The following is a 13,775-nucleotide window of genomic DNA, read 5'->3' on the forward strand; positions in this document are numbered from 1 at the left end:
AGTACGAGATGAATTATAATCACAAATTAAGCACATGAAAAGTCAGTGGTGCTCGCCCGGGTTTGAACCCACGATCATCGGTTAAGATTTACGCGTTCTTACCACTGGGCCATCTCGACTCGTTGATACTCGACTTGTGATAAGTTAAAAGTTTACGATAAAAATAAAAAATAAGGCTTATTATTCTGTTCTTACTGTGTAGTATGTGTGAAGTTAGCATTCGTTGTATTTTTCATATCATAAATACTCCTTACATATATGATTCATAAAAAATAATAACTACTATGTATCAGATCAGTTTTTCTTGGAAGAATCTACACTCCGAACCGGTGGCAGCTTCAGAAAATGACGTCACACGCGCTTGTATATGCCCACTTGAATAAAGTATATACATTTTAATAGATTGATCGAGTGATTGACGTACAAACTTTGCTATTATTACTAATGTATATGTGAATTTTCAAATAAGGATGTAAAAACACGTCAACAACTTAATAATTTAGTTTAATAAATAAATAAAGGACAACCAAATAAATTATGATATCATTTCCAGTCTCATTCAATGTTTTTTTTTTTGTTAATCTACGATATTTTCTTAATGATTGTTCTATAGCCTCTTCTTCCCGCTTTATAAGTCATTTCGTATTGGTTTCCTTTTTCATCGAACCAACGGACTGCGCCAAGCACGTCCAGAGCGGGAGCGTCTGTTCCTGTACTTATCATGTTTCCTTCTTCCGTTCTAGAAGACCCATCACTGGTGTTATAGCTGAAAAACATCAAATCAATAACAAAAATAAATAAAATAAATATTTAACAGTGACTTGTATGATGGGCGGATGGGCAGAAATACTCAGTATTATTATGTTCCGGGTTGTAGGGTAAGTGTGTCAGTGTAACTACAAATTTTACTCTAATTCCATTAATATTTTATAGTAACACATTTCAGAAGGTGTGGTATGAACATGTTTCCCAAAATGCACTGAAAAACATCATGTAATATGTTATTTTAAACAGAGAGCAACGAAATTAATTTGTTGATGAATAAACGAAAATCTTTAAAATTTGGCTTAATGGTTTCAAAAATTATAGGAGTACGAAAGTATAATTATTCATGTCCTTAATGCGTGTAGAGATAAACCAACACTTGGGCTTATTGCAGTACCAAACAATAATTTTTAAAACGTGAAATATGCGAGAAGTTTTCTAAATTCGAAATAATATGTAAAAAAAATGAAATTAGCTATTTTAATGAAAACACGAGTAATTTTTTTGACAAATTCTAAAAATGAGACATCATAATCTGTCATTAGTTTCAGATTCAAATACATATAAGTTTAAATAAGTATAAAATAACTACTATAAGCTAAATAATATAAAAATGTATGTTCGATTACGTAAGAGGATTTTCCCATACGAATATATGCACAAAAGATTTATTTACTACATGTATATTTCACTATTAAAATCGTCATTAAAATCACGATTATTAAAATGTGTGAAGCTGTTATTATTTTATTATTCTTATAGTTATATAATGTTAAGATTGCAATATTAATATGTGATGTTCTTGAAGCATGTTTATATCATTGTAAATATGAATTTTGAAATAGAATGTATATAACTTGATTTGATTCTTAATAAAATAATCGAATATTTGTTGATTGAAGTTCGATTATAAAACGATGTTAAATTAAGACTTCGATGGGGCAAATTTTAGTGCAAAAACTGCACCCCTAAATACTACTATGGGATTCAGCGACTGTATCATTTGAAAGAATCATCAAAACATATTCTCATACTTTTAATGTAATCGCTACTATTTTCTTATAATCAGTAGCTTAGTTCCTGTTTGAAAGCCGGTACCATAAAAAACTGGTTTTGTTCGAAATAATTTCTTTTAATTACGAAAAAGGAAACAATTTATTAATATTTAATTAATTGCGGTCGTTGAGTTCAGATATAACAAGTTGTTGCCCGGCAAGGGTCGCATAACCTCTATTTTATTTTTTATAAATGATTATCCAATATGCTATTCGTGCGTAATGTAATGTAATACTTTGTTGGTTCTTCTCCATATAAAACAATAATTAAAAAATTATTTATAACTTTTTCAAGGTTTATAATGTATTATATGATTTGAACCTACAAGTGACTAATGTTTATTCATGTTATGTTTATTATTTTTTCAATAAACATGAGTCATAGTATCGATCATTTTCATTTAATTTGATGCAAATATTATTAATATTTGTAATATAAGTTGACCACTTGACAAATGTTGTATAATTGATATAATATACTAAACATGTTAATGATATACAAATTATTAGATGATAAATAAATGAATAATTTGAAAATAAGAATTTTTGACAAGAATATGTTCACATTTCGTACTTTTTAATGCGTTTTTTTACAATGACGGGTTTTTAATGTTATTATATGAACTTATTTATTATTATAAATAAAACTCATGAGTGTGTTATCACGTAAATGTTTTCTAATTTTATAAAACGAATAGGTAGGTTTGGAGAATTTCATATTATATAGTGCGGACGAAACAAATAAAGGTACTGTAAAAGGATATACGAAATCCAAACGGGTATTCAACTTTAACTAAAAAAACTAATTCAAGCGTAAGCATCCCGAAGCTTTATTATTATTTTTTTAAATCTTTAATCATATATAAAAGTATAGTAAAGTGACGCCCTCTAAATATCACACTTCTCGGATACAGGATCCACTCCTTTTGATGTGAACCTTTGGATATTACGCATCTTTCTCACACAAATGAAGCACATCATAAGTGATGTTTACCCAGGTTTGAACCTACTAAACCATCTCGGACCAAACGCAAAAAAATTTGTAAGACGTGTACGATTTATTCACAATACGTATATTTCATTTTTGAAATCACTATTAAAATCACGATTATTAGGCTTGTAAAGTACCATATATACAATCGATTGGTGACGAAACAGATAAAGGTTCTATAAAAGGATATTCGAAACCCAAACGGGCATTCAACTTAAATGCGTAACTCATAATTCAAGCTCCAAGTTTTTCTGGTAACGTGACGGCTCCGTTCTACTTTTTATAACGCCATTGTCGCTTGCAGGTTCATTAAGCCTTTTAAGGTTTGTAACATTTAAAAGTTTGACATGACGAGATAAAGAAGCATGTGGTGTAAGTAACCGACTAATTTGTCCACTGTTTTATATTCGATTGTATTCATATTAACCGTTGTGTCCAGGTAACCTTTCAGTCAACATAATGAGCTTTAACTTTCATAATAATTCCTACACTTCTTAATGATATCCATTGCTTTTTGGTTTTTTTAATGATTATTTTTTATTAGTCGATCTCTTAATTAAAAATTTAAATATAGTTGTTAAAGCAATTCTTTTTAAAATTTATGTATTTTATAAATTACTTTAGATGTTTTTATATGATTTTAAAAAGTTAAAGTACAGACGAGATGATTTTTTTAGTCATTATAATTATAATGATTTTACCTTTACTAATAAATATATTTATCATGAGTATTGTCATGTGTATACAAATACGTTGGGCTTATTAATATATTTATTATACCCCAGATAATCAAAATTATTTTTTTTATTTATTTATTATAGTTGTGATGTTCAGGAGAATTGCTAATTAAATATAACTACAAGTAAGTGAAAGAATTTTTTAATGTTCTAATTTTGAACAAAAGATGCTGTAAAGTAAGGTAAATGTTCCACAGTTGGGGTTTCGTCTATTTAAGGAGGATAAGTGCTCATTCCATTACGTTGCTCAAATGCGGATTTTGTAAATAAATGAAAACTCAGTAATGTCTCATGCCTACCCGGAATCGAATCTAAAACCTTTGTTTTAACTACTGTGCCATCTTAGCTCTCGGCCAGGTACAATAACAGTATTAGCTTTCGCTTATAGGTACTCGTATTATTATCGTGTCACGTATCCGGATAATAAGGCTATTACCAATTGTTCACATAAGTGCGATGTAGTAGATATATATTTACATAATCATGACGTGCCGTCAGGTTTGTATTTTAAAAACTACACAAGCAAAAGTCAGCCGTGCCAAAACTGAATAAACTATAATAAGCTTTCTTTTTTTCTTTTTAAGAACTATGACATCATTATAAATGTTAAATATTTTATAAAACATATGACATTACGTTTGTTTTTTAATTTATTTTAAAAGGGCAGATGAGCTAATGCGCCCTAGACTTATGGACTAGCAGTTCCCCGCGACTCCGACCAGCTCATTTTTTTCCCTTTCATCCCTTACTCAGACATGAATACATGTCTGAATAAGGCCAAGGTCCTAAACAACCTAAATTCCACTCGTTTTAGTGGTTTAGTCATGATGACGGTACAAACAGGTTGACAGAGATAACTTCGCATTTATAATATTAGTATAGGTTCATAACATTTTAATGCGTCTGATTGCTTTACCGCCGGTGCTTAATTATGTGATATTTTAACTTTACATGATTCGAAGGCTCACCGCGTAGTTCCATGTAATCTTTGTATCTTACATCTTCGTATAAAAAGTATAATTTGATTATAAAAAGTGATAATACAATTCAAAATCACACGCGTATACCGCAAATATGTCATTGTTTTAAAGATTTAATTGGTTATCTTTATTAGATTTGTAATTAGAAAAAAATGGAATGTGTTTATTCGGAGGTCAAGGAACGTAAGATATATTTGGAGACGGATAAATTATTTAAATGTGTTGCATGAATTATATAAATGAATACACACATACAAGAAACAGGAACGTGGGAGGACAGCTTGGTGTCCAAAAATCGCGATAACGTACGAGTACGTTAGATACATCCAATTAAACCAATTAACTTAAACGTTTATTATCGATTTTTGAATGAAAAATACTTGCATATCCCGAAATTTTAATTAACAGTAGAATTGGATAGCTTGTGCGAGCAAATTAAGAGAAAAAAGTCTGCGTTTCTGTAAATCAATCAACAGATGTTCGATTTATACGATACGGCTTATTCTGTGGCTTTCTCTTGATTTGATAGCCAATTATATTAATTGTTATGATTCAGAAATATCCCTTATTTTATATTTTATTATAATTAACTTTAATATGATTCAAGATATTCTTTTTAATCTGGAAAGAAAGAATACACTTTTCTAATTATATAATGTATGTAATGTAATTTTATCATTAATTATAATACTTAATGATGAATATAAATATTTCCTATCCATACTTTTAAACAACTGAATCAGAATTTACTCATAAATCATAAATAACTCACACGCATACTCATTTGATATCGTTATACACTATTTAAAGTTCAGGTAAAGTAGTAAAGATAAATTAGTGTCGCTAAAACAAAACAATATTAGAATATGCAAAAACTAACAAATTATACACTATTATTGAAATTTACTATTGTATGTACGACAAAAGTTTTTAAAATAAATCTTGTAATAGTTACTCGCCATAGCGAAGGAGCTATATTATAAGTCCTATATAGAATTTCATAGAATCGCAATAATTTCAACGAATATTACGGATGGGCGGTATAAAATAATAAAATTCACTTAGTTATCCTTAAATAGTTAGTAAATTTAAGCTCTTTGTTACTGACACGTGCGTTAGTTTCAGTTCACTAAATAATAATAATAATAAAACGCCAATTTGAAATCCTTAAGAATTTACCTACTCCTACCTACTCGTAATAACAACTATAACAGTTTTTACTTCATAATATAACAAATTTTATGATGTCCATAAATTAGAAATTCATATATAGTAATGTATTTATTATATTTAGAAGTCAAAATGCTTGAGAAAATAATTGTTATATTTACTTCACATTTAACGAATTAAGATCAATGAAATATCACTATAAAAGTCATGTGTTTGAAAATTTGATGCGATTGGGGGGAAAATGTCTTTATAAAATTCAATAAAAGGGACAATATGACAAGAACTGTTAGGTAGTGTCATTTATGAGTCACTTTTCTTCTAAAGTGCTATTAATGACTTCGTTGAAAACTAATGGTTCGTTTCTCATTTTTTTATTTTTAATAGTGATGCAATTTACTGTTGTAGGGGCAATGGGGCAATGTGATTTAAGCTTTTTGAATATTATATTAGTACGAAGGCCGTGTATAACCGACCGGTTACAATATTTTATAATTGTATTCAAAGCGAATTAAGTCGCTTTACAAGGCATATAGCACAAAACAATAGTTTTTTTAGAAATTTTAAAAACTCGCGTGTAAATTATGATTTTTATCTTATTTATGTTTTATATAAACAAGGTTTCTGATTAATCTGTTGACACGAGTTTTTTTTTTACATGATTTTTTATTTATTAATGACAGTTTTTATTTACTAGATCAAAGAAACATCAATCATTCCAAATGACGTTTATTGCAAGCAAGTCGTGATAGGGTCACTATAGTATCACACTATGGATATGGATAATAGCAACACTTATACTGATTTTTTGTGAATACCTGTAGGATTTGACTCCCCTAAGAATCTTTTGATTCTCTTCCATAACAGGTACTTTATTTATTTGTCTGGTATATATATTATAATTGTGTTTATTAAGTATTTATTCTTTCCATTTATCCTTTTTACCAACCCGCATTGGAGCAGCGTGGTGGAATAAGCTCCAAACCTTCTCCTCAAAAAGAGGAGAGGAGGCCTTTAGCCCAGCAGTGGGACATTCACAGGCTGTTACTGTATAAAGTATTTTTAAGTAATTATATGAAATGTAAAAAAAAATAGATTTTAGTGTTATATGATAATTTACACATTTAATAAGTGTAAATTGTGCTTTCTTATATTATAGATATGGTAACTAAAGTATGTACAGTATAGAATAATAATAATAATAATAATAATAATAATTTATTATATACAATACTATGCTGTAATACTTAAATATATTTACTTTTATTATTATTCTCACACTCAATTTAAGTAATGTTACAAATAAAAAGTTAAATATGATGAAATGAAAAAAAAATATTATAGAAGGACTGGGTCATATATATGTTTGTTATTATAATTTATTTTATCATATTATGGTTCATATTAAGTTACATTTTCTGCTTAGTAGATGTGTAATGAAAATCACTTACTGGAAATTATAAGAATTTGGCATATTTGCTGTATCCATTTCATAGCTTAGTACTTGTGGTCTGGATTGGTTTTCGACGACTGGACTAGCGACAGATGTACAAGCCGTTGCAATTAGCATCACAACCTGGAAAACATATAATGTATCATTTGTACATTTTGTAAGTACCAACTTAAAGTACAGTGATATTTTTTACTTAATAATTAATTCTACCGACGTCAAGCAAGTCATTTCTATATTATAGTTAAATAATAATTTTATGTGAAGGTGTATGAATACCATGACGACATTATTATTTTGGTAGGAACCAGTTAGGAAGGATAGAAAAATAATAAAGATTTGACCTTAACGTTTTTGTAAAATTTTTGTCTAATTGAATCATGTCTAACTTCTACAACAATCTATTAGATACGTCAAAATTATTGCATTCGAAAAAACCAGTAGAGATTCGATTATAACAAGTTGGAGTCATTACTAATAAGTAATTATGCATAATTGTTATGTATTTATCCTATGTGATTAAACATTATGCATTAGACAAGAAATACTTTTGCGACATGTCTTTGAAAACATAGCGCAATCAGCTGGAAGGTCGTTGGATCTAAAGTTCAAAACACTACTGTCGAATCATTAAATACAATTGCAATTTGTATATTCATCACGTGACTTGACAGATTTCGCAACCACAGCAATAAACATAAATAACTATTTATAAACAACGAAATAATTACCAGAATTAACAGCATCTTGAAATGTCCAGTGAGAGAAGTTGCAGGTGATTTCCGGGACAGGCTATAGTCCGAATGTGCCAACGATTTCGTAAGATCTCCTTATATATAAAGAGTCCCCGATGTGCGCGTTGGCTGGCCGCATACAGAACGTGTGGCGAGCTCGGCTTGCACTGAAACTGAGTCAATTCTAGTTGACCATTAACTTGAGGTTGACACACGAATAGGCAGAGGATTAGCCGGCGAGTTACGTCACACCTTAAATGCGATGTATTTTGTACCGAATGAACAGATTTAATTATTATTTAAGTAAATATTTTCTTAAACTGTAAAGAAACGTGTTTTTAAGCGAATTGCTTATGTGCAATGACGCCGTTTCAATAGAATATGTATTTTAATCCGAGTGTTTAAATTCTTACTTTTATCTTGTAACAAAATATATTAAAGTTAACTTTATTATTATATCTTTTCATATGAAAAAACCTAATTAAAAGAAAACACTTTTTTAAATAATATAAAAGGATTCAATGCAAGTAAAACATACACACTTTATGAATAATACTTTAGGTAACCTGATTAAACAGTTACTAAAGTGGATTTTAGGTTGCCTGTATTTTACAATGTCATTTTAATATTAATAATTTACAGTTAGTGAAATTAGTGGTTTTTATCGTGTATGGTATGCATTAGTACGTTCTTACGCGTGATTAATGTTATATTCAGATAAAATATGCAAAGCATTAATGACTAAGATTTTCTACTTTATTCGATGCGAAGGACACACAGATAGTTTCTTATTTAACGACGTCTTCGTGATTTGAATTAAGAAGGGCAACAGTACTTTCACGGAATTTCATAATGTATAATAACACACATACATTTCAAAACAAATGTGGGTAAGTGGACGTCGTAGCCTGTATGAGTCAGATACAAAGTAAACACGTCTTGACAATACATACTAACCCAGCTTTAAAACGGATTAAGAAATTACATTTTAGTCTCTTTAGATTATAGGTTATAAGTATAGCTGAAATGGACCAGTGGGACCAGAACACGTGAATCTTAACGGATGATTGCGGGTTCAAACCCAGACAAGCACCACTGAATTATAATACATCTCGTGCTAGAAGGCGAAAGAAAATATCGTAAGGAAACCTTATGCATATTTCAAATAAAGCTGGAACTCTCGTAAATGGACCAGCAATAGACCAGCAATAAAGCAGTGGAACATTAACAGGGTGACGAAATTGCAAGAAATTCTGTGGAGAAGAGCAGTGCTATGAAATAAACTCCAAGCATAGTTCATAAGAGAGGATACCTTTGCCTGACAATAAAACATTCACGGGCTTTTTCCATTATAACCAATTTTATATAATGAAGAGTCGTGACTTTCGCAAAAATGTATTGCAATTATAGTAATAGTGAAGAACTCGTAGTATCGGAAATTTAACGCTAATAATTAAAAAATATGATTGATTGATATTTCTTCTGTTATGACATATGATTTGGGTTTTCATTAATGGTTATATTAAATTGCAAAGTAGACATCGGCAAAGAGTATAAGAAATGCTGTTCTACTACATTTACAAAGGTACCATATATTTCTAGATGATGATTAATTAAACAACTTCCATAATATAGAACAACGAAGTTCAGAAAATCGTAAAAAAATTACAATAAATGTAAATTTTATGTAAATATTTTACTTTCCAATATTTAGGGGCTTCATATATATTTCTTTAGTATCTCTTAATTACAAATGAGAAAGTTTGTGTATTTTGATGTGTGAATCACGTTTGTATTGCCTTTCATTATAGGAGTCGATTATTGTGGTGGAACATTTTATATACAAAAAATGGTTTAATAACCAAAATTAGCCTTACTAAGGTAGGTAGGGAGGTAAGGTAACTAAGGCAGGTGTGGTCAATGTTGGCGTTGTTTAAATTATTAATAGTTTATAGTATTGACAATATTTTGTCATCCTTAAACTTTAAGTCTCTCTATCCATTTCGTTCCATTACTTTCAAGAGTTCCAAGGCAAAAACCTAATCATTTTTGAGCCGGTTGGCGTGGTTGGTAGATACTTGCCTTTCACGCCAAAGGTTGTGGGTTCGATTCCCACCCAGGACTGACATTTGTGTGCATGAACATGTCTGTTTGTCCTGAGTCTGGGTGTAATTATCTATATAAGTATGTATTTACAAAAGAAAAGTAGTATATGTAGTATATCAGTTGCCTGGTTTCCATAGCACAAGCTTTGTACAAGCTTAATTTGGGATCAGATGGCCGTGTGTGAAAAATGTCCCAGGATGTTATTATATTATTATTATTATATTATTTTTTATGTAATATTTTATTCCATATTTTTTAATTTTAACTTTTTTACAGCTTTTATTGATTCGAATATTTCATTTATTGCTTCATTTATTCGAATATTTTATGTCTTGATTTTTAACCTCGTCATTGACTTCAACTAGGTAGCTCAAATATTCCAGTTATTTACTGTACTATTTTTTGGCTTATACTTTTAACATAAACCTTAATTGCTCGCCATAAAAATTATCATATTTATTAAAAAATTCATGAAATATTTTTTTTATATAAAAATTTGGGTAAAAGATGCAATTTCTTTTTTTTAAATCTCAAATCACAAGTGCTTTTCAACTTGAAAGCGCTTAATATTGATAATGTCAATATGCCTTATAAAAAGCATTTAAGGTAAGGCCGACCAACGAAATCGGACCGCGGGATTTTTTATTTTTGTGTTTATGAAAATAAATTTCTGCTCTGCACTTATTGGAGCGCAAGACAAAGATGAGCACGTAGGTTCCACTTTTTATTAAGTCACTTTACACTGTTCAAATTATGTACACGATTTAAACTGCACCTGCAGTGATGCATCTTTGTAGTATATTCGTAATATGGTTGCAACTTGCAAGTGTTGCAGAAGTGTCAAAATAAAATGACACGGTTTTTTTTTGCAGTGTAAACAAGCTCTTGTAGTTTTATATATTCCATATAACTAAAGCGATCATTTCTGTTTAAATTTATAAAATAGGTCACAGTAGATATATTTATGTTAAAAAAGTTGAATGCTTTTTATTTTTAGTCATAGAATATTTATGGATTTTTTTTATCGGCTTGGATTAAAAATGATATTATTTAATTTTTTATTTATTCACGGTTAGGCCTGTCTATAATATATATTAAAAAATTGTACATATACATATATTTGGGCTAGATTAAATCACATCGTTGAAGAGACGGGCCCATCTCCCCTTAGATATTATATTAACACCAAAATTGAATTTATAGATATAAAAGAATTAAGTATACTACGCTAATAAACTAACCGTGAAATCGAGTTGAAATTTGTCATTTACTTCTTACCAACGAAGAAGCTTCTTAAGAACGGATTTTACGCAAATCCTATTCAAAATGCATTTTTATCCTTATCTGCCCGTGCGAAGCAGGGGATTATCGAGTAGTATAATAAAATGTCCTGATTCTAGCAGATTTTTTATACTTACTTCCTTTACTTTTAACCAGTGTACTTTGGATTAGTACAAAGTTTTTTGAGGTAAGCATATAAATAAACATCATAAGTATTTCTATTACATTACTAATTTCAGAAGATTGGCATAACATTCACGATATTTTTTAAGGATATTTCTATTTGTTTCTTTTTTTGAATCTTAATGAGAAAAACCATCCTATACAAATCAAATCCTATCCTTACCAAACCAGTAAGGATATTCACCATACAATGAATATATATATTTATGAAGGTGTAGTGAATATTTTAAAAAATAAAACCTTAACAGGGTATTTGGAGTCATACTAAAAAGGAATTTGTATTATTTTAATGTTTCACCACGGGTAATGTTCCAAGCGTTATCATGCGAAAACATCGAAAACTTTCAAAGTGTAATACGTTGTTGACGATGGCACGAAATAAGGTTATATTCTGAGCACTTTTATGCAACTGGAAACATGCAGGTAGAAGGTTCCGTGAAAACAGTTGAATATCTTTATTTATTGTGCTCTATTGAAATGGCAATTACGATTGCTGATATTTTTCTTATTACTTTAGAGGTCATTATTATGTATGAATTATACTGTATATGTTTTATACACATTTAACTGTTTGAAATGATTTAATATTTATTCAACAAATAAAAATATGGCTAGAAGAACATACAACGTATATAAAAAAGATTGAAAGAAAGCATTAACGTTGGTTACATGTTGTTTATACCTTTGTCTATTTTAGTTGTTGATTTTAAGTGTTTAGTGATAAGATAATGGTGTAACTGTTTCAATAAATAAATTACTTACATTTATTGCTGACCAAAGTCGACATCATGTTCATATAATTATATATTAATACATTCAAACAAATGTGATGTCTTGTAGTGTGTGTGTGAATGCAGTGTGACACATATATGCTTAAAATAAACTTGAGAAAGTAAAATGTAAGTGTACAATATTTTGAATTTAAAATATTTATTAAAAAAAATCGCCAAATCTCTTTTGGAAACAAATTTAACGGATGAAAAGAGAGATAAATAAGGTGTCCTTATCAAAAAGAGTTGAAAGACTTTACGATCAGCCGTCATCTTGATAGTAATTGGGATTTACTTAGGAATGCTTTTTCTGGTGGGTTAGTTTCTCGCCAATATAATATGATGTGGTTGAGACCCTTGTCTTACTTTTGGGTGTTTTTCGGCATTAAGCAGTTAATAGGGATAAGTATGTATTAACCATATGGCTTATAAATATATGAATTTTGTACAATATTTATATTTATTGAATTTAATAAAGTTATTTAAACTGTAGGTTCAACGAAAAACTTTTTCCGGACACAAGTAATATTTTAATTTACAGGTTTATTTTACTTTTGAAATCTTTAATGTGCCAATGTGATATTTTTTTTTTATTATTTTAGGAGTATATTTGTGTAACTGTGTCTGTGGGTTAATTTAAATAATATATTGTAAGTAGTTTACGACTGCGTAACCCCATTTAATGCGTGTTTCAAAACGCATTTAGCCGGTTTTAGCGTTTCACGCAGATCCGAATCACGCAAAGCAAATACAACGCTTAGAATTCTGGTTAAAATGTGTATACATAATATTAATTATAATTTAATTGTAGAAAAAAAAATATAAAAACTTTTCAAAATAATGTATTATATAGATAAACTAACATTTTTATTTCATATACAACTTAATTTATTGGAGATTTAGTAGAGTATTATTTAATTTCAATCTATTTTATTCGATCAGGTCAATGTTATGAGTTTCAATCGATTGATTGTATAGTTTGTTGTGGGAACTGCTCCGTTGATCTGGTCTCTATCTGATAGGATGAGGCTACCTTTCGCCTTAAGCACGTAATGACCGATCACAGTTGTTTTGGCGAATCTATGTAGATTTTGTATGAGTAGGACTCAAAGCGACTATGATGTGTCACCACTTTGTCGCGGACCGGGCCACTGCCCAGCATACACTACAAGTGTACCCCGCTGGCAACAAGTATATTATGTACCTGCTCGACCGTGAGGTCGGCGGACAAGACTTCTTGAGAGGAACCATATCGGTAAATGCTCCTTTGGGAATCGGCTTAGTTTAGAAGGCCGTATTTCGTTCTGCTAGACAGGCATGATCCAGAAGGAGACAAAAAAAGGACGGGAAACCGATCCCGTTCGGAGGAGATGATGAAGGTGTCATCTTTACAGCTCCGAATTCGGAGCTTTTAGTGAGTAAGTATGCCACATAGTCCATTTCCCAACAGGAGTAATTGGGTATATTTTTAAGATTTCACCTGCGTAATTTTTTTTTTAAATTACTGCTCAGAAAACTGACAATCTATTCCTAGCTCTTGTAGGTTTACAATGCCA

At 29.9% G+C, this 13,775-nt stretch overlaps 1 protein-coding gene across 1 annotated transcript; it reads right to left on the reverse strand.

Annotated features, from left to right (window-relative positions):
• Positions 1-486: 486 nt before the first annotated feature.
• On the reverse strand, positions 487-8,135 carry LOC126768323 (endocuticle structural protein SgAbd-6-like). The gene is made up of 3 exons (XM_050486341.1): positions 7,877-8,135; positions 7,147-7,271; positions 487-766 (listed from the first exon to the last, which is right to left on the reverse strand). The coding sequence occupies exons 1-3, from the start codon at positions 7,889-7,891 to the stop codon at positions 583-585; spliced, it is 324 nt and encodes a 107-aa protein (XP_050342298.1). The 5' UTR covers positions 7,892-8,135; the 3' UTR covers positions 487-582.
• Positions 8,136-13,775: the final 5,640 nt, after the last annotated feature.

This window comes from Nymphalis io, chromosome 5 (genome assembly GCF_905147045.1).
Source record: "Nymphalis io chromosome 5, ilAglIoxx1.1, whole genome shotgun sequence".
Lineage (NCBI taxonomy): Eukaryota > Metazoa > Arthropoda > Insecta > Lepidoptera > Nymphalidae > Nymphalis > Nymphalis io.

Excerpts from the sequence above, each read along its gene's own strand:
- LOC126768323 (XM_050486341.1), bottom strand. Across the intron at positions 767-7,146 it reads CCAAATTCTTATAATTTCCA|CTATAACACCAGTGATGGGT; the intron begins GTAAGTGATTTT and ends GATGTTTTTCAG.